This window comes from Brassica napus, chromosome C8 (genome assembly GCF_020379485.1).
Source record: "Brassica napus cultivar Da-Ae chromosome C8, Da-Ae, whole genome shotgun sequence".
Classification (NCBI taxonomy): Eukaryota; Viridiplantae; Streptophyta; class Magnoliopsida; order Brassicales; family Brassicaceae; genus Brassica; species Brassica napus.
The window spans coordinates 20,846,258-20,872,313 of NC_063451.1; the positions used below are offsets into that span (position 1 = coordinate 20,846,258).

The 26,056-nt window shown below is 38.6% G+C and overlaps 1 protein-coding gene, 1 long non-coding RNA gene and 1 pseudogene across 7 annotated transcripts; 1 reads left to right on the forward strand and 2 right to left on the reverse strand.

The window, feature by feature from the left end:
- Positions 1-2,787: 2,787 nt before the first annotated feature.
- On the reverse strand, positions 2,788-5,372 carry LOC106436899. 2 transcript variants are annotated; one of them, XR_001287195.3, is made up of 3 exons: positions 4,120-4,586; positions 3,906-3,969; positions 2,788-3,508 (listed from the first exon to the last, which is right to left on the reverse strand). It is a non-coding gene; the product is annotated as an uncharacterized LOC106436899 (long non-coding RNA). The 2 variants fall into 2 exon arrangements; XR_007327735.1 differs by having other exon boundaries at positions 3,906-5,372.
- A 1,263-nt stretch (positions 5,373-6,635) lies between these two features.
- On the forward strand, positions 6,636-11,642 carry LOC106436900 (SNF2 domain-containing protein CLASSY 1). 4 transcript variants are annotated; one of them, XM_048766153.1, is made up of 6 exons: positions 6,636-6,732; positions 7,332-7,405; positions 7,513-7,757; positions 7,846-9,297; positions 9,369-9,506; positions 9,584-11,642. In XM_048766153.1, the coding sequence occupies exons 1-6, from the start codon at positions 6,671-6,673 to the stop codon at positions 11,510-11,512; spliced, it is 3,900 nt and encodes a 1,299-aa protein (XP_048622110.1). In that variant the 5' UTR covers positions 6,636-6,670; the 3' UTR covers positions 11,513-11,642. The 4 variants fall into 4 exon arrangements, with proteins under 4 accessions (XP_048622110.1, XP_048622112.1, XP_048622113.1 ...); XM_048766155.1 differs by having other exon boundaries at positions 6,643-6,834; XM_048766156.1 differs by lacking the exon at positions 6,636-6,732 and adding an exon at positions 6,801-6,895.
- Positions 11,643-11,697: 55 nt separating this feature from the next.
- LOC106359615 lies at positions 11,698-20,747 on the reverse strand (annotated as a pseudogene). Its single transcript, XR_007327894.1, has 17 exons — positions 20,616-20,747; positions 20,471-20,529; positions 18,788-20,391; positions 18,200-18,624; positions 17,928-18,089; positions 17,678-17,812; positions 17,069-17,494; positions 16,803-16,925; positions 15,883-16,007; positions 14,050-15,782; positions 13,845-13,953; positions 13,465-13,645; positions 13,274-13,341; positions 13,087-13,202; positions 12,196-13,005; positions 12,017-12,114; positions 11,698-11,933 (listed from the first exon to the last, which is right to left on the reverse strand). The product of XR_007327894.1 is annotated as an uncharacterized LOC106359615 (transcript).
- Between the last annotated feature and the right edge of the window lie 5,309 nt (positions 20,748-26,056).

A 26,056-nucleotide genomic window follows, 5' to 3' on the forward strand; every position in this document is an offset into this window, starting at 1 on the left:
TTTTTGTTACATGTTAAATGTTTTTTTTTAATTTATACATTGTTTAATGCCAAAGAATTAATATTCCTTATTATGTATATTATTGATTTTCTTAATACTTAATCATAATTAAAATTTATTAACAAATATGTAGTACTAGGGTCGGCCCGTCCTGCGGGCGGGATATATTTTATTTCTGATCTAGATTATTATTTTGTATGATTTTGTGGTTTATATTTTACGTTTGCATTTGCAAGAGCCGTGTATGAAATGATTTTTTGTCTTTTAGAAAATTTTAGGTAAAAAGGGATATATGTGATAAAATAAATATTTTGCTTATATACAATAGTTGTTCCTATATTAAAGAGTTGTGGGAGTTATATTTGGTTCGTTTTTTGTGGTTTGTAATATTTTGGGTGCGGAAAGATTGGGTTGTGGGTTTTATGTATTAAATTTGAGTGAATAGTTTTTTGATGTATATAGATAGTGTTGGTAACAGGTTATGATTGAGTGACAACGATATTAGAGATTAAAGATAAAGAAAGAGAGTTGTCAAGTTAACAGATCTTTTGTTTTGAACTTTTGATTCTTTTTGTTATGTTTGTGCTGGACAGTCTCTTAAGCTTGAAGGTAGCAATAAGTTTCATAGAGATAACTATGTTTCTTTGGGTTAGAATGAACTGTTTATATGAGTGATGTTAAATTATGAATTTATATGATTTCTTATGGTTCAGCTAACTATGTACACATAGTTGTATACTGTCAAAGTGGAACAAAGACGACCAGCGTTTATGCTTTAGACCGTCACTATCCGAGTACTGCAGAATATGTGTGTGTCATTTTTATGTTGGAATTTTTTTTGGGACTGCATGTCTTTCTTTGTATATGTTATAAGAGTAATTACTTTTTCTTATGATATCATAGTCTTTCTACATGCTATTGGAGTGGAAGTGGTGATTATTTCAAGTTGTATTTCTTATTAAATGTAGATTGTTATATTGAATGCAAAGAAGGTAGCAAAAATGAGTTAATCAAAATAAGAAAACACTGAAACTGGAAAATATGAAAACTGAGTAGTGGTCGATGAGTGAAGGCACTTGTTAGACACAGCAAAACCAACTCCAAGAACTTCTCCATTTGTTTATAGTAATAGCAATCATTGAATCGATTTTCTAGATTATTGAGATGACATTTTTTGGGTGGCATTATAAAGATGATATTGATTCCATAATAGTTCTTTTTCAATATAAAGACGTCACGTAAAGAAGGTTTGATCTGTCTCCAACATTTGTCAGCTCCAGATATGTCTGTTTGTCGTTCATGGCGATCAATAAATTTCATGCATTACTCATGTTCTCATGTGCATAAAAAATTACAAAACTATGGCAAAAAGATACCTTTAGCACAGTTGTTGTTTGCCAATATTCAGTCCTTGTTGCGGTTTTGTTTCGATGTCAAAATTGTTTGTACCCTAATATTAATTCTTGTATAGATTAAGTATAGATTTTCTTACTTAATCTCATACACTGATTTTTAGAGTCATCGATCTGAATTGAAGGGTTTTGAGATATTTAAAACTCTCAATGTTACAATTAAAAAAAAAATCACTGGTTAAATATTTAATCGTATATTTAAAAAAAATTCTGGACAGCGGTCTTTTGTGGAACTTCTATGTGTGCAGATCCAAGTAAATTGTAAAGTTCTTTTTTAACTTTCCTATACCATCACCTCTGTATAATTTATAACATTTAATTTATGCAATTGCCTCTTTAAATTGTTTTTTGATAAACCTCTTTATATATTTAGCATGCACATCTAGCTACTTAACTATGATGTTTCCATTTCTGAACTATATTTTTTGGTTAAAAAAGATATTACACAGTTAATCTATATATATAATGTACATATTCCTCACAGAGGGTCACCATTAACAACCCCTGTCGACACTGCCCACTACTTCGACTTCGATTCTTTTCACCAAACTCTTTGTAATTTTTTCACAAAATAAAAACAACAAACTAATGGATGATAATGGGCAACATATTTTAATACCACAAAACATGTTCCATAACAAACAATAACCAAAAGTATATCAAAAACATATAAAGCTTAAGATTTTGAACACCAAAATAGAACTTTTCCGGCCGAAGCGCGGACACCCATAGTAGTTTTCTAAAATTTATAATTATTTTTGAAAATTCAAAATATAACATATACGAAAAAATCTAAATTTTAATTATATGGTTAATATGATTGATTAATTTATTTTAGTGTGTAAAATTGAACAAAAATGATATAGAGGATACAAAAATTGTTATCAAATCTTTATTATTCAAAATCATTAATTTAAAATATATTTTTATCACATTAGGTAATTCCGTAGGTTTTATTTAAGAAAAATCCACACGCCGGTGTCTGTTTGGATATGGTAAATATTTTAATTAATTATTTTTTTTAATATATTCTAACTTTTAAAATATTTTTGTAGGCCAAAGAGACGGGAGCCCATTAAATCCTAATTTTCATATATTCTAACTTCTTAAATGTAATTCCGTAGGTTTTATTTAAGAAATTTTGTTTTTTCATATAATCAATTATATGGGTAGTTTAATGAAACAACATAATACCTAATTTTCAAAGAATCATTTTGGTGATGAAATCACATGTCATAGTTCAAAGGTCATAATGTTTATCTTTTACTATCTAAGGGATTATATAGTACATTAAAATTGCATGTTTGTTTGAGATAAAAAAAACAAATTATTATGGTTTATGGTTTGGTCCCACCTAAAACATAACAATCATGGATAGCTCGAAGTCTCTGTTTATTTTTCAAATCACCCAGTCATCAAAATCTATTGTTCCATAAAATATGTTCTGATAAATGCAAAAAAAGACAAACGGAAAGTAAAGCAAATAAAAGTAAACCATGAAATATGAATCCATCAGACGCATTGCAACCACCAACCGCAGAACGTTTCTTTATATGAGATCAGAGAATGTGCAAATGAGCTGGTTAGCCAGAGCTGGTGAATCGTCGATGAGCCTGTTAACGAAGGCCTTCACAACGTTTTTCTCATCGGCATTGGCGTGTAAGCCATACCAAGTCAGAAACTTCGGTCTGAAATCTGTATTGACATGACCTGCCAACTCAGCTGTCTTTAACCCGCCTTCTCCAGACACAGTTTCTTTGCCAACTTTTTTTCTTTTGTGCTTGAACTTGTTTCCTCTCTTGAGATGTTTTTGTAGAGATGTTGGTTTTTCTCTACTCTCGTCTCTTTGATGCTTCTAAAGGAAACAACTTTGAAGAAATACTCTGTAGCTGGAGTTAGTCTAGAGATAACAAACCTTGTGTTTGGAGACACCAATGCACAATTCATATCCTCTGTAATCTTTCTGTGGCCTTTACGATGCCATACACGGTAATGAATGATGTTTCCTGGTGACGGTGAGGACATTTCTTCTTCTGAACCAAGATTCAGAGTGAGTGAAGTTGCATCAACATCCTCCAGTCTGATCTTTGTTGTTCCTGTGTAGATAGATATATAACGAATCAAGCAACAAAGAAGAAGTAAACAAAAGTACTGTTAACCAAATTACGAAATGTAAATAGCTTTCAGAATCTTATATCCGGCCTTTGCTACTTGTGGAAAAACATGTGTTGTTTATATGTTTACCTTTAGTTTTAACTGAGCCAATGCGATAAAACAATTAAAAAAACCAATAGGATTGTGTAAGAAATTTATCAATTACAATTTTAGTCCTAGAAACACTTCACATACACTTATCTACGATGCACAATCCAATTAAAAATTTGCTCCACAAAAAAAACCTCATAAGAACATCTTGAGCATCAACCATAACCAGAATCATATCCATAGTTCCGCCCATGCAAGTTTAAAAACTATTAAGGTTAGATGTATTACCTGCAGTGATGATAAACTCATTAAGATCGGATATTGACAGAGTATCGACCTTGGCATATCTTTCCTGTATGCGCGAAGATGAATATTAAATATATCATCCGAATACACTGATAACCAAATAAGAGGAGGATGTGTGCTCGAGTTTGCTAGCCCAATCAGTTCGCTTCGATTACGGAACCGGAAATTAATGAATAAACAGGTTAGGTTAACTCACCAAAGAGTTACAAAATCAATAAGGAGGAGTCAGAAAGCCTGAAGTTTTGATCACACTGAGGTGATGAGGCCAGAAGGTTGGAAGCCGGTTAGAACTAACGGTGTCTTGCACAATGGTCGAAACAGAGTTTGAAAGTTATCAGAATCAAGAAACAGATTATACATGTAGCCGAAATAATTAAACATTATGATTATCAAGAGTTCAAGAACAGATCTAGGATGAGCATATCAACTCACATGAGTTCTCAACAGTGGAAGAACACAAACAAACTTCAAATCAGAGTGAAAAGCTTTGGAATTAGCCATTCTCAGAGAATAAGTTTATTTCGCTTGATTAGAAATAAAATCAGACAGCTCGAATTCGGCAAATCAATCTCTCCGACGGCGGAGAACAAAGAGCGGAGATGAACTCTAATTTTCCATTAGACGCGTTTAAAGGTAGTTAGGGCTGATTGCTATGGAGTTGGGTTAATTGTGCCAAAGCCAAAAGCCAAAAGCCCACAAACTAAACGTAGTCCATAAAAATCTCTGACTCCTTTTAATGAAACACATAGTTTTTAAAAACGGACAGGTGTCGCTTCGACAGAGCACGAATTGATGACGTGGACCCTCCGAAAGTGATTCAAAATGTATTTTATATATAAAAAGAAGATGTTAAAACAGTAATACACATACATTAAATTGTTGTACATTTATTCACTGATCTGATTAACATTGTATGTTGTCTTCCTCTAAATTCTTTCGTTGTACCCAAAAACCTCAGATTCGAAACCGGTAAATCTTTCTGATATATCAGAGAAAAGGAATTGTAAAAGTTTCAAGGTCTTCGAAAAATTAGGATTTGATAAAAGAAAAAAAAGAAAGAAAGGAAACATATTTGGAAAGTAGTAATCAATATGGTAAAAGAAAATGAAGAGAATCGTTCAAAAAAGTTTTGAAGGAAGATTAGGTAAATATGGGAAAAGAAAATGACGAGATGGAGAAAGAAAATGACGATGAGATGAGTGTATGGCTAGCACTGGAAGTTCAAGCAACAAATGCTATCGTCGTAAGAGGTATGCTCGGGCATTCGGAGTTCCAATCGGGTCTCGATTGTTTGGGTTTATCAAATCAGCCCTATTCGGATTATGTGAAAGTTCGGTTCGGGACCGGTTCGGATTCGGATTGTGGTTAGAAAATCTTCAAAGAACCGGTACAATCCGATGTATTTTCGGGTTCGGGTTCCAATTGGTTATTCGATTTTTAAAGTACTTGATTTATACCTATTTTGTAACCAAAACATAAGTAAAATTGGTTCTTCGATTTTAAAGTATTTGATTTGTACCTATTTTGTAACCAAAACATTAGTAAAATCGATTCAAAAATAAGAAAAAAATATCAAATGTGATCATTCAAAATCAAACAAAAGGTAAATATAGTTATTGATAGAAAGAAAACCAAATAAATGAAATCATAAAACGAAAAAAACAAGTTCTCATGAAATGAAAAAAATATATTTAATGAAAACAAAATTAAAATCTAAAAATTTCAAGCCTCAACCGCCACTTTCAACCATCAACCTTCATGTAATAGATAATTATTTTAGATGTTTAATAATATCTTCGTGTATTTTAGATTCATATTAGAAATTGAATACACGTTCTTTTTGAGATTTTGAATCGGATAATACCCGTAGTCCGAAATACCATAAAACAAGATCCATTCGCTATTTACGTTGGGTTCAGATCGGTTCAGATTCATTTTTATCAGATCGCATTGGGTACTCGGTTTATTTGTTCATCCTTAGTAGGAGGTTTTACGCATATTCAGTTTTTTTTTTTTTTGGCAAAGCGTATCGAGTTATTTAATTAATATTAGCTCTTCTTCGTGTGTGTTTTATTTAAACACATTATATAAAAATTTATAGTAGCTCTTCGTGTGTGTAATACAACCAATTGTCTACTTTTGTAGTTAAAAACAAAAAAAAAAACCTTGTATTAATTTTTTTTTTTGTCACGAACCTTTTTTTTTTTTTTTTTTTGATTAACCAGGTGTTGACTTTGCGGCCCCCCACCTAGACCCGGCGCCAGCCTTTGCCTGTACCTTTTTACGGGCCCTGGGCACGCCTCCCCCTCCCTGCGAGTCGAACAGCCGACCTCCCCTCCCGGAGGTAGTACCACTGGACTACGAGGTCCTGGGTACCTTATATTAAAATTTAAAGTCATTAGGTTTAGGGATGATCAGGGCTCATGACGTCCACCACTTAAAAGTGACAGTCTACAGCTGAGTAACATGTGAGAATGATGAAAACTTTGACAGAAACGGTGGCAGCTGAGCTGATCCCCTCTCTCTACCAAGCAAGGAAAAAAAAATCTACCGACGAGGAAATCTAACAATCTAGGAAGAAAATCCAATATATAGTCAAAGGAGTATATTTCCCAAATTTAAAGCAGGTCTTGTGAAATGACGAATTTGCCATCGGTCCTTACATAAAACACTCCTCTTCAGTCACTTTCAATCTCACCTTTTTTTTTTTTATCTCTCATCACTTTATATCGATTCTGCGCAAATTCATGCAAAAAGAGAGAGAGAAAAAGTTACACACTGCCCGAGATTCTGAGCGAGTGTGTGTGTGGTATTGTATTCTTCGCCGTCCTTTTCGATTTTGATCATTTTCTTTTAATCTAATTTCCTCTTCTGGTCAATCCCACAAACTCCATCTCACTTCACTCACAAGGTGGTGATTGGTTGATTCTGTGCTCTGATCCTTTACACCACATATATTATCATGATGATGAGTTTGTGTTTTTTTTTCTCAATCTGGATTTTTGTCTGTACCGTACATGATCATCGTTTCTTTGTCTTTTTTTTTTTTTGAGCAACATCGTTTGTTTGTCTCTTTCCAGAAACCATAACACAAAGTTGGTTTATGTCCACATAAACAATATGATCATGTTTCAAGCACATGTCATATGTTCTGTTTCTTTTTGACTCTCTGTTCCGGAAAGATCTTGGGGTTTGTCTGTACTTCAATATAAAGTTTGGAGCTTTTTATCATGATTTATGATGAAGCTATTTACATATATATATAAGTCTGCATCTTGTGATAGATGCAATTTTTATTTTTTTTTTAATTGTCGATGAATGTTGATAGATTCTATGATTGTTTGGTGGTAAACTTTATATGTGAGAGTTTCATATTTTGACTGTTCTATTTTATTTGTTACACTGCAGGAGGAGATTGTATGTGACTGAAAACATGAAGAGAAAGCGTTACTATCAGTTGAACCATACGTTTGATCCATGTCGTAAGATGCTTTATATGTTTCCATTAGTTTACCTAAAAATGTTCTGCATTTAGAGGTGAAGTAAGTGATTTATTATCATCATCATCATCTGTTTGTTGTGTGTGCAGCTTTCGAGGTGTTCTGTTCAGGGACATGGAAGGCAGTGGAGTACTTAAGAGTCGAGAGTGGATCGATGACCATGCGACTTTTTGAGAACGGGCATGTATTGGATGATGTAAAACCTTTCCAAAGGCTTCGTCTTAGATCAAGAAAGGCCACTACTATCGACTGCACCACTTTTCTACGGCACGGTGTTGATGTTTGTGTTCTCTATCAGAAAGATGAAGTGACTCCAGAGCATGACTTGGAGCCGGTATGTATATACATTTACTTCCCTTGCGCATTTTGGTTTCTTGTTGTGAGATTCTGTATGTGTGTGTGTGTGTGTGTGTGTGGTGTAGGTATGGGTTGATGCAAAGATTGTATCCATAGAGAGGAAGCCTCATGAACCTGAGTGCTTGTGTGAGTTCTACGTCAGCATCTATATAGACCAAGGCTGCATCAGTTCGGAGAAGCATAGGATGAATAGAGCTTCTGTGGTCATGGGACTGGACCAAATCTCCATTCTCCAAAAGTTTCCAAAGGAACAAAGCGTGGACCGGTTCTACAGATGGAGATACTCCGAGGACAGTGCATCACTAGTGAAAACAAGGCTTACACTCGGCAAGTTCATGCCTGATCTTTCTTGGCTTCTTGTTACATCAGTCTTGAAAAACACTGTGTTCCATATCAAAACTATCCAAAACAAGATGGTGTATCTGATTATGACGGATGAAGAGTGTAGTAGTAGTTCTTGTTTGAGTGCAATGAATATAACGGTGGAAGATGGAGTTTACTTGTCAAAGGTGGTTACATTCAATCCAGATGAGGATGATACTACTCTTGCTCTGGATTATGTTCATGTAGAGGAGGAGGAGGAAAGTGAAGAAGAGGAGGAGGTGATGGAGCTGCGACGATCCAAGAGAAGAAACATGAGGCCTGAAAGATATGGTTTCTCTGGGGTTCAGCCAGATTCAAAGGATGGATGGGTAAGGCTTATGCCATATAAGTACAGCACATGGACTGATGACGAAGAAGATGATGATGAAGATAGTAATGATGATAGAGATTCAGATGATGATTTGTACTTACCCTTATCACACTTCTTTGGGAAAGAGAGCAACACAAAGGGATTCAGTAAACGTAAGGAAAGTGAGATTGTTTTGGTAGACAAAACAGCGAGGAAGAAGAAGATGATGATGAAGATGAAGAAAAGAGATGGAAGTGGTCGAAGCCGCGAGCTCTCAGTAATCCCCTTCACTCCAGTGTTTGACCCTATACCATTGGAACAGTTTGGTTTCAATGCAAACAGTTTATGTAGTGGTGGATTCTCTGGAAGCAATTTGATAGATGAGATGGATAGGTATCGTAGTAAACCTTCTAAATACGGTAAGAAGAAGATGTTGTCTGAAATGGATGAGATGGAATCTGACTTGGGTTGGATTGACAACATGAGCAAGTCCTCGGTCCAAAAAAGAACAGGATCACACTCCCGGACAAGGTCCGGTTATGGGAAAACCGGACATTCTGATGAACCGCAGATATTTAAGAGGAGAACATTGAGCGCAGGTGCTTATAACAAGCTGATAGAATCATACATGAGTAATATTGACTCCACAATTGCAGCCAAGAAGGAGACAAACAGTGTTGTTGAGCAATGGGAAGCGTTAAAGAACCCCACAAGCACTACAGTGGAAGATGAAGACGGGTCGAGTGAGGATGATGATAGTGAGGGAGAGACGTCAGAGAATGAGATGTTGTGGAGGGAGATGGAACTATGTATGGCTTCTTCTTACATTCTTGATGACAGTGAGGTAATGTTCTTTTTTGGAAATATTTGATTTCTTGCGTTTTTTCAACTCATATAAGATTTTGAAAATTTCAGTTGAGAGTGGATAATGAGGCGTTCCAGAAAGCGACAAGTGGTTGTGAACATGATTATGAACTGAATGAAGAAATAGGAATGTGTTGCAAATTATGTGGTCATGTAGGATCGGAGATAAGAGATGTTTCTGCACCTTTTGTAAGTAGTGAAACTCTGGAAGATGCATTTTTTTTTGTAACCAGTAGTGTTCTAATCATGTGCATTTTTATCGTCAGGCGCGACAAAAGAAATGGACCACAGAGGCTAAGCATATCAACGAAGAAGACATTGACACTAATGTGAAACAAGACGGAGATGAGGGACGCAGTTTCACTATGCCTGTTGCTACCTTAGAGGTTCCTTCACCTGAAGAAAGCGAGAACGTTTGGTCACTAATACCACAGCTTAGGAGAAAACTTCACATGCACCAGAAGAAAGCTTTTGAGTTTCTCTGGAGAAACCTAGCTGGGTCAGTGGTTCCCTCCATGATGGATCCGAGTTCAGATAAGATAGGTGGCTGCGTGGTTTCTCATACCCCAGGAGCAGGCAAAACATTTCTCATCATAGCTTTTCTCGCAAGCTACTTGAAGATATTCCCTGGGAAGAGGCCCTTGGTTCTTGCTCCCAAAACAACATTGTACACATGGTACAAGGAGTTCATCAAATGGGAGATTCCAGTTCCCGTTCACTTGATCCATGGCCGTAGAACCTACTGTGTAGCCAAAGAGAACAAGATTCAGTTCAAAGGGATTCCAAAACCGAGCCAAGATGTTAGTCATGTTATCGACTGTTTAGACAAGATTCAGAAGTGGCATGCCCAGCCTAGTGTTCTTGTAATGGGTTACACTTCGTTCCTAACATTAATGAGAGAAGATTCCAAGTTTGCTCACAGGAAGTACATGGCTAAGGTACTGAGAGAATCTCCGGGCCTTCTGGTTCTAGACGAGGGACACAATCCGAGGAGTACCAAGTCGAGATTGCGCAAGGCTTTGATGAAAGTTGACACTGACTTGAGGGTTTTGCTGTCTGGTACATTGTTTCAGAACAACTTCTGTGAGTACTTCAACACTTTGTGCTTGGCTAGACCCAAGTTTATTCATGAGGTTCTAATGGAGTTGGACGAGAAGTTCAATACCAACCAAACTGTTCAAAAGGCGCCTCACTTGATTGAAAACAGAGCGAGGAAGTTCTTCCTTGACATTATAGCCAAGAAGATTGACACAAAAGTTGGAGACGAGCGGTTGCAAGGTCTTAACATGTTGAGGAACATGACCAGCGGTTTCATTGATAACTATGAAGGAAGTGGAAGCGGAAGTGGTGATGTTCTTCCTGGTTTGCAGATCTACACGTTGTTGATGAACTCCACAGATTTACAGCACAAGACTCTTACAAAACTTCAGACGGTGATGTCGACTTACCATGGTTATCCCCTGGAACTGGAGCTTCTCATAACCTTAGCAGCTATCCATCCTTGGCTGGTTAAAACCTCCACGTGTTGCGCCAAGTTCTTCAACCCTGAGGAGCTTTTCGAGATCGAGAAGCTCAAGCATGACGCCAAGAAAGGATCCAAAGTCATGTTTGTGCTCAACCTCGTGTTTAGGGTGGTCAAGAGGGAGAAAATCCTCATCTTCTGCCACAACATTGCGCCGATCCGCCTGTTTCTTGAGCTGTTTGAGAATGTGTTCAGGTGGAAGAGAGGGAGAGAGATCCTTACCTTAACAGGGGATCTTGAGCTGTTTGACAGAGGCAGAGTGATAGACAAATTTGAAGAGCATGGAGGTCCTTCTCGTGTTCTGCTGGCTTCAATCACAGCCTGTGCAGAAGGGATCAGTCTAACTGCTGCTTCGAGGGTGATCATGCTTGACTCGGAGTGGAATCCTTCCAAGACAAAGCAAGCAATAGCACGCGCGTTCAGACCAGGACAGCAGAAAGTGGTGCACGTTTACCAGCTCTTATCCAGAGGAACACTTGAGGAAGACAAATACAGGAGGACGACGTGGAAAGAGTGGGTCTCAAGTATGATTTTCAGCGAAGAATTTGTAGAGGACCCGTCACAATGGCAAGCTGAAAAGATTGAAGACGATGTTCTCAGAGAGATCGTAGAGGAAGACAAAGTCAAATCCTTCCATATGATCATGAAGAACGAGAAAGCTTCAACTGGTTGATGATGATGATGATTCATTCCTGTAACAGCTTCTTTGTATTGCAATAAAACTAATCAATTATCGCAACTGTGTAATAATTCAGCTGCATATCATAATCTTAATAAATGTGAAACAAATGTATTTTTCATCATACTATACTTATGATAAGAGGAAAGGGAGTCAGGGAAGATGACGGTACTTGGCAATAATAAAACAGTTGTTTTATTCAAACAACAGTTGTCTTACCTCTCTGAGTCACACAGACTGAGATATAATCTAACTTAAAAATCATAATCACACCTACAATAACATATCATCTCTCCCCTAGCCAACAACGAAAGTATTTTTCTCAGAGCTCGATATTAAATTTAGGACAACCTAACAGCAGCAGAGACTGCCTCTTTCTTCTTCTTAGCTTTTGCTCCTTCCATTACCTACTTGCCTGCCAAAAACAAAATCTATATAGTGTTAGCTCAATATAGTTGCCTCCAAGTCATTTTACTACTAGACACTATAGAACATCACCTCTAGAGTTACTGTTTCCTTTGACTTTGGTGACTTCTGCTGTGTGACATGGAAGGAATCTTTGAGGTCATCATGGATGTTTGCAGACCTTCAAGTAGCTGGAGAGCAGCGCACATAAACTCAAAAGTAAATTAAAGCGATTGCCATATAGAAATGAATGTAATGTCCTGTATACTTACTCTAGAAGTTGGCTGAATCCTGCGGACAGACCTACGTGGTTCCATTCCATCTGATGCTTTTGAAGAATTATCATCCAACGCCTTGGCCTCTTCAATCTTGGGTAACCTCCCTGCAGTAGGAGCCACTTTCCCTTTCCCAGTAGTGGTCGAGGAGGAACTATCTTGGCCTTGTGAAGATGATGTGATTTGCTCTTCCCCTGTTCCCTTGGCTGGATCCCTGGAAGTTGATGCAGGACCTTTGTTCTCTCCACTCTGACCAACGGCATCTTCAGATTCCATATTTAAGGATGTTGTATTACGAGAGTCCTTGCGGGGAATTATCCTAGGTGCAGCAACCGGCTTCTCTTTGGTCTTGGGCGCAGGTTTGAAAGTCTTGGGCTTCGTTGTTGTTGTTGTCTGTTTTTCTCTCGGTTTAGAAGGCAATCTCCAGCTCCCTGGTCCTGGATTTTGGGGCACAATTGGTTTCACAGCCTTAGCTGGTTCCTTCTGTTTCCGAGTTTGATTGCTCGCCTCTGAAACGTAATGTTTGCTCACGTCCATGAACTTCCTTGTCTTTCCAGGTTTAGGGACACCATAGATCACTTTTGCTCCCTGCGTTTGCAAACCGGTTCTCTTCATTCGGAGTGGACCAGGATTGCCCTCCTTTCTCCCGATGTTAAATGTAGTCTCTGAAACACCGAGGTCAAGAACACCAGTCTGAGGCGGTTTACCTAAATCCGGATCAACGGCAGTTTCCATTTTCGTGTCTTTTCCTTCACCCACAGGAGCTGGAGCTCCTAGTCTAGGACGCTTCTCCTTTGGAGTATCACCCTGCAATTCAAATTTTCGAGTCATTCAAAATAGCAAAGTATCCAACACGAAGCTTCTAGCTTCACAGAAGGGTCATAGTACCTCATGTGACGAGCTGATGCTTTCTCCTGAAGTAGAACATTCAATCCACCTTCCATCTTTCCATACAAGAGAAGGACGAAGATTCCAAGCTTTGATAGTCAAAGTCTCTCCTTGTGCTGCCAAAAAGAAAAAGAGAAACAGTTTAGAACATGAAAATGAGATATCTTCATCACACGTCTTTACGAACCTGGAAAATGCACAGTCACTGTATTTTCATCATTTTTGTTCTTCTCCGTGATAACACCCTCCAACCAACTAAAAGAGAACAAAACACATAGATAAAGCTTCCAAAGTTAGTGGAATGAATAGAATAGGATTTTCACAAAACGGAAAATTCAAAACAATACAGATTTTGTGTTGTGGGCTCATTGCTGTTACCTGTCATGAACCCACGAGTCTACCCTATCTCCAAGTTTCCAAACAGGATCCCCAATGGCAGCTCTGCGCCTCTTCCTGGTTCCTTCATATGGCAGGGCAGTAATAGAACGAGCAGTTCTTATTTTCGGGGCCTCATCACCTTCACCTTTGAGGGCTACCCACTCCTTCAGCTTATCTGTTCCTGATAAGAGATAAAAGAATCGGATCAACTAACAGAGTACTGCACATGCATAAAATATAATAATGGAAAGTGGGTGATTATATACGGTTACATATATATCATACACTTGGAGCAATATGTAAAGTAAATGAGAGATAACGATCAAATACAGATCACTGCAAGGACTAACATAAAAAAAATTTATGGCCAACTAATAAACCTTGTTCTACAGAAAGGTCACTGAACAGCACATAAGCTTTCCCATCCTCTAAGCTCAATACATTGGCAGAGTACCATGCGGTTCTTAATTCAGGTCCTTCCTTGAAAACCTACATAGAAATTTTTTATCTCCATTACAAAAAGAAACACAACCAGCATCGAGCAGTTTGCTATAGAAAGTGTATATATGCAAACATAGCACAAACCTCTACATGAGAACCTTCCTTGATGCACTCGTCGTTTGCTTTTCTCATAATCTGCTCACTTTCAGTCTGGGTGTCAATCGAAGATTTTGACCCAACTTCTGGCTCGAAAACTCCAGCAGTGTGTTTAGCCACGTCTGCACTTATATGACCTTTCTGTCCATTTGTTTTCTTTCCAGTGGCAGAAACTAGACCTAGACCTAGACCTAGACCTAGACCTAGACCTAGACCATCAGCTGTTCTCGCGGAGCCATCCAACTCAGTATGCGCAGTGCTGGGACTAGCAAAACCTCTATCACTAGTAGTCTCAGTTTCTTTTTCTAATACACCCACTTTACAAGGCTGCACTTTCTCAGATTCTTGAGCCTGCCTCCAATAATTACTTGGACCCACCTCCACCAGCTTATTGAGCGACGGAGGATGACCCATTGAAACAAGTATTCCAGCTTGTGAAACCGCCTCTGATGCTAGTTCTGCTGCCTTAACAATGGACTCCACATTTTCAGCTCGTTTGGTGGCCGCTGTGGCAGCCTCGACCCTCTTCTTAGCCGCCTCTCTGGCAGCACTAAGGAACGGACTGGAGCTGACCACTGCACCTTCACCCTTCAAGACAGAAGCAGGGGTACCCTGGCCTTGAGTTAGTACATCATTTGACTTGTGGAGTTCATTACCCTGATAAGAAACACTAGGAAGAGATGCTTCTTCAGCCATTAATTTTGCCTGAAATGCCGCATTAGCTGCGACATTGGCGGCGGCAGCTGCAGCCTTTGCCACTGCAGCGGCAGCAGCTATGGCAACAGCAGCGGAAGCTAATCTGCCTTGAGTTTCTGGCTGGAGGCCAGCATGCCTCTGTTGCTCTATCTGCTTCCATACGTATTCGCTGTGACTAACGGCTGCAGTAGCGAGAGCAGAAGCATCCTCTGCATGCATCTTAGCCTCATTAACCTTATCAATGGTATCTGCCGGTAACACAGATCTCTGCTTAACTTCAGATACAAGGTTACCACCAAAAATTGGGGATTGCAAAGATGATTTCATTTTCTTTCCAGGGAACGTAGATACCAGGTTCATAGGGACTGCAGAGATGGAATCAACACTGGGCAGGGTGCCTGCGTTAGAAGTCAGACTACCCGGAGCAGCTGTAATAGGTACAGGTGTTGATATAGAAACAAGAGGTGAGACAACTACTTCTGTCTGCTGTAGCGAATTCAAAATGCTTGGATCAGACTCCACAGAGACTGGCATTTTCTTCCGTTTCCTTGATTTCGTCCCAGTGGAGTGTTGAGCAGGTGCTACAACTGTACTGGCTGGCTCAAGTGTTTGTGTCCCTTTGAAAATATTGCCAGAAGTTCCACTCAGAACATGCTTACCGCCAGAGTAAGGCAAGGACGATTCTTTTTGTGGGTGTCAATTTTACAGATTCGGTGATCGGGAAAACGGGAAACGAGAACCAACATCGAACCCACTGGTCTGCGGAGAAGCAAGCCACGGGTTGGGGTAAGGGAGAGGGGACATCCAAGCCGTATTATGTCCAATATTCGTAACCGATGCAGCTTGATGAGCATGTGATGAAGAAGGCAGTGGTGCAGCAGCTGAACCTCTCTGAATGCTTCTTGATTGTAAAGTTTCGAGGGGAGTTGACAAACTCCATAAAGGTGATGAGAGTGGAATTATGGGTTTCGTCGCTGAACTCGCTTTGCTACTGGTGTGACTCATTGACGGGGTCTCTGTCTTCCCTGGAAATGCAGTTTCGGGTATTTAGCTACGGAATGCAAACAGCAGCAGAGCTGAGAAATAAAATATAACCATAAGAGCTGAATAAATCGAAGTAGAAACCTGCACGTGATTGCAATGGCGTTTCAGGACTAGAAACACGCATTCTCTGAGCCCTTACAGCACAAGCACGCCACGCCATGCTCTCCAAGTGCCTTTCTCATTCAATAGGTTAAGAGAATAATAACCTGCACCACCAAATGCAGATATCATATACGCTTCATCGGGTGCTGTCTTGGGTAACGGGAGAAAAAAAAACAAAACATTTTGTCAGACAGTAAGATGTCAATCTATTCGCCTGAGTCTCCTGACTCAACAAAACTTAAGAGCACGTAAGTAACATAGTACATCAGACCACCGTCAAAAATCTTACGTAGTTGCTGGGAGTCAGTGAAAGGTCGACATGCAGAATTCATATCCGGTAATTTGTAAGAACAGGAGCTGAAGAGTTTCTCTGATTTGATCAGAATTCTGATTAACAGCAACTGGGCAGCCCCCTTTACACAAGAAGTCTCTTTTCCTGCAGATTTAGGTGTTCGCCTGGGTTTAGAGACTTTTCGAAGTCGCAGCTGTTTTCTCTAAGCTAGATTTAGAGAGATCCCACCACTATCTGAATAAACAAAAGCATATGCTACGTTGATAACAACATAATGTAACAGCACCTTTGTCCGAAACTATGTTGAGAATAGATCGGACGTCGGAGAGACAGGGTAGTATATGTTTTCGATGAGTGACATCCTTTATTCCACAAACTCAAAGTAATCTAGAAAAGGAAATGACAAGCATTGGTCAGTCCCAGATCAAGACCGGTAAAACTTAGTCATATTTTTATATGGTAATGCATTTTTTTACAGACACATTCTCTTATTTAAAATTTACACAGATTATTTGATTATATCGTGGAAACACGCCTAATATGTATCTTTTAAATAAACCTTTCTAAATAATCAGAAGAAACTTCTTGCTGCTACATGATCATATACACTCACCTGTGGGGTGTGAAACAGGAGTCGCAGCTGTCATAATCCCACCGGCAGCAGTCATAGCCAAGGGGCTAGCGCTAGGGTTTTCATTTATGGCATCGTTGTCCAGAACTGACTGAAACTCTGAGGAAAACGCAAAAGAAAAGAGATTACTTCAACATAAATCAAACCATCAAAGGGTAAACAAATATGGTAAGGTCTTTCGGAACGACAATATACAAAAAAAGACTACACGTGCAAATACTACGGCCAAAAAAAAACATTACCAGGGACGTTTACAACTTCTGCTAGATTTTCTTCTAAAATTCTTTCCTCACACTGCTGAGGCAAAACTTGTCCAGCGGCATCAGCATCTACTGCATCCTTTGGCCCTTCAGAGGCAGGACAGCCTTCGACAAATTGTGTACTTTGGTGAGTATCTTCAGTCTGCTTCCTAGGTTGTTGTACAATAGGACCCCCTGAATTACTTGCTTCCACGGGTGGAACAGTTTGACAATTTTCAGGTTCGGCAGATGAAACCTTCCCGGTTACAGAGAAATTGACTTGCTCATTAGCCTCAGATGATGTGGTCACCATATGTAAATCTACTGAAGATGTAAGACTGACAGCAGGTGCTCCATCTTGGCTTAGATGTTGCGATTCTTCAGGTTTGAGAGGAAATGCTTCACATTCTTTACCGTCAATCATTGTCCCTGAGAAATAAAAGGTATACACATACACATGTAGAGTGTTATAAATAAGTAATTATGATATATCAATTTTGTATGCAATTACCGGCTGTACGCTAAACCCAAAAAAAAAAAAGAAAGAAGAAGAAGAAATACAGAACCAAGAGTATGAAACTATATATCAAAAGAATGAGACAATATAATTACCTGATTTGTCTATTGGAATGGTGTCAGACTGAGAATTTGACTCCACCAGCTTGGATGCGGAGTCTCTTATAACATAACCAACAGACTCAGACACAACGCTTTCAGATAAGACTTGAGAGCTCTTGGCATCCGGATCTGTATGAATTCACAAATATTCACATACCTAACAGGTATCTTTCTAAATAAACCATTCTAAAACAATCAGAAGAAACTGCTAGAAAGAAAGTTTCACATGATCATACAAACTCACCAGCGGGGTATGAAACAGAAGTCGCAGATGTCATAATCCTACCGGATGCAGCAGTCTTATCCTCTTCCTGGCAATCTGCCACAGCTTCACTCCGAAGATTAGCCAAGGAGCTAGCTTTAGGGTTTTCATTTAAGGCATCCTTGTCCAGAATTGACCGAGTCTCTAAGGAAACGCAAATATGGTAAGGTCTTAACGGAACGACAGTATACAAAGAAAAGAGCACGTGCAAATACTACGCAAAAAAAAAAAAAAAAAAAAAAAAAAACATTTACCAGGGACGTCTACAACTTCTGTTAGATTTTTTTCTAAAATTGTTTCCTCGCACTGCTGAGGCAAAACTTGTCCAGCGGCATCAGCATCTACTGCATCCTTTGCCCCTTCAGAGGTAGGACAACCATCGAAAATTGTGTACTTTGCTGAGTATCTTCAGTATGCTTGCTAGGTTGTTGTGCAATATGAATCCCGGAATTACTTGCTTCCACAGGTGAAACAGTTTGGCAATTTTCAGGTTCGCCAGATAAAACCTTCTCGGTTACAGAGAAATTGACTTGCTCATTAGCCTCAGATGATGTAGTCACCATATGTAAATCTACTGAAGATGTAAGACTGACAGCAGAAGCTCCATCTTGGCTTAGATGTTGCGATTCTTCAGGTTTGAGAGGAAAGGCTTTACATTCTTTAATGTCAATCATAGTCCCTGAGAAATAAAATGTATACACATACACATGTAGAGGGTTTATAAATAAATAATTAATGATATATCAATTGTACGTACTAAACCCCCAAAAAAAAAATGAAGAAAAAAATGCAGAACCAAGAGTATAAAAGTATATATCAAAAGAATGAGACAATATAATTACCTGGATTTTCTTTTGGAATGGTGTCAGACTGAGAATTTGACTCCAACAGCTTGGATGCAGAGTCTCTTGAAACATAACGAACAGACTCGGATACAAAGCTTTCAGATAAGACTTGAGAGCTCTTGGCATCCTGATCTCTATCATTGGCATTGACAGCTAATTCCATGCTTTGTTTGAGATAAGATATGCGAGCACTACCTTCCTTATTGTCACCCTTATTAGACACATCACCATCTGTGCATTCAACCATTGAGTCCATTTGTGAAACATTAACACTTTCTGAAGTCTCAACTCGAAGTATCTCTGTATGTGTCTCAGTCTGAAAAGTAGATTCATGTTCACTGCTTGTTATATTTGGTAATACCCCAGTGAGTTCCAAAGATGCTTCAACAGTTGCGCTGGTATTCGCACTGCTGACAGGAAGATCTTGGCATTGGGTCCCTGAAACGTCTGGTTCAGCTACCTCAAGAGCAGAGAGAGCTTGGTCCCCTCTTTCTAGTACCGTGACATCAGATAGCTCCATATCCTTCAAATCAGACTTAGCAGTGTGGTCGCTGATATCATTTTCATCATTGAAAACCTCTGGAAGCAAAGTGGTCTGATTATTCAACTCACCACTAGCAGAAACCCCAGTCTGTACAGTTCCGTGGCTACAATCAATTTCCATCCTTGATTCTGTGTTGGCTTCGTCTTGTGTTTGGTCAAGAAGACTATAAGTAGTCTCAGTTCTTATCTTACCATGACCACCAGTATCCACAGCCTCTACAGTCCCGGTATCTGAAGGTAAAACGACACTGTTTTCCTCCATGGATGCCTCTTCCGTAACGGTTTGGTTATGAACACTGTCAGTCGTCTCAGTTCCTATCGAATCAAGACCAGCAGAACTCACATGAGCTAAAACTGCATTATTTTCCGCAACGGTTTGGTCAAGAAGACTATCCGTTGTCTCAGTCCCTATCTTATCATGACAAGCAGTATCCACAACCTCTACAGGCACAGCCGCTGTATTTGAAGCCAAAATGGCATTATCTTCCGACTCCTCCTGCACAAGAGTTGGTGAGTCATCTTTCAGCGGGACCTGTTCCTGTCCAGCATCTGTCTTGCACACAGAGGAGGAGTCTCCTGGAGTATCATCCACAGAAGGGTTGATGGGAGTTTCCTCTTTGGAAAGAATAGTCTCAAGGTTTGTCTGACCAGGCTCCAATTGATCCATTGTGCAGCCTAGCTCATCCGAAGTCTTGATAGAATTATCTTTCTCTCTTACAATGACTTGGTCCTCCTGTCCAACTGAATTCAAAAGCATTTCAACGGATTCTGACGAAGTAGCCTCAGACCAAACATTAGTATGCCTAGAAATGGCACAAGACTCTGTTGCAGCTGAGCTAAACACTACACCACTACTTCCACGAGAGAAATCCTCAATCCAGTTACTATCTTCGTTACCCTCAATACCAAGAAAACCCTCAGTTTCGACTAAACTATCAAACCTCTCGTCAAAATCAAACCTTGGAAGAGACACCGGAGGAAACTTAGTGTTAGCTTCACCAGCTAAATGGAGATTGTGGTTTTGAAAGTCACTGTCATCATAATCCATGGGGCTATTCCTGACATATATGAGAGAACATGTGTAAAAATCAAAGCCGTGAAAGAGATGAATTCAACTCGAGTGTATAGAAACGCTACCTCCCTCCATTCGGCGACGAAAACCGACCTCAGATGTTCCCTAATCGCACGTTCATCTACTGCTCCACCAAAACAATATCAAACTCGTCAATACTATCTTTCCTCTCACATCCGTTGCGTCGGTGGTCAAGAAGGTTAAACTTACCGGAAAATTCAAGCTGATGGAGCGGACCTAGGGTTCCGGCGAAGAAAAGAGGTTTGGCGAGTGAAGCAGATTGGGAGAGAGAGAATGATCGATAAATTATTCGATTTACTCAGGGAAATGAAACGAATAAATTTAAATTATATAAACAAAATATGGATGCTCATTCCGCTACATCCAGACTGACACGTGTCTTATTTCCTGAATCTTGCGGCTAGTATTGAATTTAACAAAACATCTGATAGTAGTAGGTTTTTTTTAACTTTTTAAAACGTGAGTTCAGTTGAAAGAAAAATTTAATGACCGAGAGGTAAATAAAGTCTTTTTTTTTTTTTTTACAATGACTAAGAGGCGAGAGGTAAACGTTAATGACTCACGTTTATTGGTTGTACGGTAAAAAAAATGTCTTAAAAGATAAAAATAATATCTTTTTTTTTCTTTTTGTGTTAATTAATTAACGGTCTAGATTAATTTGGCAAAAATAGTTATTTGTGAAATAGGCAAAAAAAAAAAGGTAATTAGTCTTTTTTTTTTATCCAGAGGTTAAAGAGCAATAGACCATGCTCCTCGATCTTAAATCATCGAGATTAGGTTTTTACAATCGGTGCCAAAATCCTGATACGTCGATATATGTAGCATGCACTCCATTGCCCATAATAGCGCCTCAAGTTCCGAATACCGTGATTAAATTCTTTTTCATTGTTTCTTGCTCCCAAAAGTTGAAATTCTCCTCTAGAATTTTATCATGTCCATCCACAACCATTGAAGAGTGCGTCATGTGTCCATGATCCATCTATCATACATCTCTCTGAGATTGTTCAAAAGATTGTCGCACCGATGGTATTTCTTCTTGTCTATCGTTAGCATTAAACCAAGCAAGACATTCCGATTCCGCGTGTCTTACAGTTTCCAATGAGTCTCTCTGTCTATCCATCTGAGTAGTTTTATCATTTTTTGCTTTCTATATATACCACATAATCCAAGGGTGAGTGTCTTTATCCAATTCAGGGTCTTCTATATCATTCTTTCGCCATAATAGATAATCCTTAGATTTGGGTGAATACAAGGCATCTGATATCTCAAGATGTGTACCCATAGGCAACATGATGTTAGCCCGGCCGTGACCCTCTATGAGACTAGCTATACCCACAATGGTGGAGATGTTGGCGTTTTTCAGAGTTAGGTTTATGAAGTATCTCTTGTCTTTTAAGATCGTGTGGCTTGACCCACTGTCCACAACAAGTACATCCTTGTTCTCGTTCATTTCTAAAACAAGATTCAAAAGGATGTTACTTAGAGACTTCATATATAAAAACCATTCATTTATTATTAAGTTTTAAGTTCAAAGGAATGACAACATAGAAATGAAAAACACCAAATCAAAGAACACCAACATTTAGATTACAAATGTCGAAATCAATCTTCAGTCTTTAAGACAATCTGAAGTTTCATAGTCTATAAGATCGTCCTTTTCATGATCGAAGTCATGTTCATCATCTTGATAGGTCATATGGGCTTCTGGATTCTTCCCTTTCAAACTCTCTTGATAGAGATCAACTAGATGCTTGGGAGTCCTACAAGTCTTAGCCCAATGATTACTCATTCCACACCTATAGCACACGGATTTATCTGATTTGGTCGAGTGTTGGGGTTTGAATGAAGATCCACGGCCGCGACCATGACCTCTTCCAAATGAGCCACGGTCACGCCCATGGTCTCTACCATGTTGATTCCCTCGCCCGCAGCCAAAGGAGCTTCGGCCACGTCCACGTCCGTTCCACTTTCCTCGACCACGGCCATGATGGCCTTTTCCTTGGACGTGGTTGGACTCTTTATTGTCCTCTGTCGTGTGTGCTTCAGGTAGTGGAGCTGATCCAAGAGGTCTCATCTGACTGTTTCTCATCAATAATTCATTGTTCTGCTCAGCGAGCAAGAGAAAAGAAATAAGATTAGCATAGGTCTTGAAACCTTTCTCACGGTACTGTTGTTGTAACAGCACATTGCTTGCATGGAAAGTGAAAAAGGTTTTCTCAAGCATATCCTGATCTGTAATACTTTCACCACAAATTTTCAATTTAGAAACAATCTTAAACAGTGCAGAGTTATACTCGTCCACAGACTTATAGTCTTGGATCCTGAGATTCGTCCAATCAAACCGAGCTTTTGGTAAGATCACTGTTCTCTAGTGATCATATCTCGATTTCAATTCTGTCCAAATATCTAGTGAATTCTCAATGGTTAGATACTGATCCTTGAGACTCTCAGCTAGATGATGACGAATGATCAAGATGGCTCTGTATCGATCTTTTTCATTAGCATTATTGTTCTCGGTGATACATTCACCGAGTCCCTTGTATTTCAGGATGATCTTAGCATCAAGCGCCCACTGAAGGTAATTATCTCCAGAGAGATTTAGGGCAACAAAATCAAAGTTGTTGATTTTCGACATCTGAAATCATAGATTAATATTTTTAGATCTTTTAGGAATAGTTTCAATGTTTTAAACGAACAGGTTTTAAGTTTAAACAATCAATCAAGCCTCATGGCCAAGATCTATGCCTTACAGCCAAGTTAAGCCACACGGCTATGTATGCAAGGTAAGCCACATGGCTATGGATGCAATCGGTTCAATCTTATACATTTAGTTTATCATGTAATTGCAATCCTAAAATATATTGTTTCTATCAGTTCATACGATGCAATCAATACAAACAAAACTCTCGGCCAAGCAAAAGAACAAGCCACACGGCTACTTGATTTTAATTCAATACCATTCCTAGAATAATGTTCTAAGTGTAATTTGCAATCAATCAATTGTGATCAATTAGGGTATGAATGCAACAAGGCCACACGGCCACGAGGTATGATCTAGAACAATTAACCTAGCATGTAGTTTCAGATTCGATTTTAAAACAATCTAGACTAGGTTATTAGGGTTTCAGTTTAAACAAGCCAAACAATCTTAATTTATTCAGATTCGAGTTTAAACAATCTTTAGAAACAGTTCTAAGTGATCAAATCAATCAATCAATATTCAAATTTAAACAATCAAAACTGATTCTTTCAAATTAGGGTTTTAGGGTTTCGATTTGATCTTAGATCAAAGGGATTTGATTTGAGATTCAAAACCATTAAAGCTTTGATTTTAATTGATCAATAGACCAATCTCGATTTTAGGGTTTGGGGATCGAACTTTTAGAGCTTCGATTTACTCATTAGGGTTTGATCTATTATCCTATGGCTTTTATCATAAAGATTATATTTTATGGTTTCATTCTTTATCAATCAACCCAATTCGATTCATATGTTCTTAGAATTCAAATTACCTTTAGCTTAGTTGTTTGATGAACCGGACCACCAAAGAATGAACCTCGAGCTGCAACACGAACTGGAACGATCTATACGCGAGCTGGAAACAAGTTGTTTACTGTCGGATCGCGAACGGCTGATCGTCGAACGGGAGTTGTTGCTGTCGGATCGCAAACGGCTGATCGTCGAACGGGAGCTGTTGATGTCGGATCGCGAACTGTCCTGGTCAAGAGCTGAGGCTGAGTTCGTCTATGATCAGGAACGCCTTAGGGCTGGAGCTGATTGGATGAAGCTGAGACGGGAATGCTTGCAGGAACAAGAGACGCGATCGGGTTAGGGTTAGGCACGATCGGATTAGGGTTCGTCGGGTAGGATTAGGGTTTTCGATTTCTGGTTTTTAGCTTTAGGGTTTTTAGAGTTTTGTGTTAATAACGTGTTGTAAAACTTAGGATTGGAATCAGTAAGTTCTTATTTCATTAATTATAAAGTGTGCCTTTTATATAGGGAATTACAAGATAGATAAAAGGAAAGATTACAAATCATAAACACAAAGGGAAAAGGAAAAAGGAAAACACAAGGTAGCCGCTTCTCTCTCTTTGGCCGACTCTCTCTCCTCTCCCTCTCCTGCGGATTGGGTCTCTAATGGATCGGGCCGGTTATGGACTTCCATCACATGATTTATAACAAAAATGTATTAGTTAGTGTTATATATGTTTACATACATACTTGTACCTAAAGAGTTTGATCGTATATATCTTTTTTTCTAGATTTTAGTTTGGATTCTCTTTGTAGATTTCAGTTATAAACATAGTCACTGTATCTACCATTTTAGTTTTCTGTGAACATACCGAAATCTTATATGAAGAGATCATTTGAGAAAAAAAATTGCCCTAGGCCCCTGCTAATAACGGTAATGGTGGATCAAATCATTAAAAAAAGATAAAATATAAAAATATCAAAACATATGAATTCACTGTGATTCTTATATCAACCTAATCAACTTGTGTGACTTCCAATGTTCCATTCATCACTAGGCCTGAGACGGATCGGGTATCCGGGCAATTTTAAGATATCCGGATCCAGATCCTTATCCGGCGGATCCGTAATTTTACTATCCTTATCCGGATCCGGGGTTCGCGGATATCTGGGTGTCGGATATCCTTCTAAAAATTATAATATCCGGCGGATATCCGGATCCGGATTTGGATCCTTAAAATAAATAAAAAATAATATTAATATATATAAAATATTAACAATAATTTAAAAATAAAAATATATATAATGTTTTTAATTATCTCTATGTATAATATTACAAAATTTACATAAAATTTATATATAGCATTATAAAAATGAAAATTTATTAAATAAAATTAGTTTTTATATATAAATATTACTATTTTTGAAATAATTATTAATAAAATTTACGGATCCGGATCCGGATTCAGCTTTGACTGATCTAATATTTTACTATCCGGATCCTGATTCGGCCTCTCCGGATATCCGGATTTTCGGATCGGATCCGGATTTTCGGATCGGATCCGGATCGGATCTCGGATCGGATCCGGATCGGATCTCGGATCGGATCCGGATCGGATCTCGGATCGGATCCGGATCGGATCTCGGATCGAATCCGGATCTCGGATAAAAGTCTCAGGCCTATTCATCACCATTATAGACAACACAGAAAAATAAAACTTCAAAAAAAAAAACAAAATCTGGTACATAAAACTACACAACTCACCAACAACAACATATCCGGCCATGCGCTTGCGCGGGGACTATGCTCCTAGTATGCATAAAAGGTAAGTTGACAATTTATGGTTGATATAATTTATTTAGTGGTTTATAAAGCTGAGTTTAACGTAGAAAACTATTATATAGTGGTTATGCCTAAGATTAGGAATCTATACGATAGATATGCATGGTCATTTTCAATTTTTTATTAGGGTAACTATATGTATTTTAAATGAAACATTTTAAATGAAACTAGAGTTTGATCCGTGCGACTGCACATGTGTTTATGTAACGATTTATGTATATCATATATTTTGTTAATGTATCGTGTTATATATATATATATATTTATTAAATGTGTGTTGGAGCAGTTATGTACATATACAAAAAGATTGGATGTA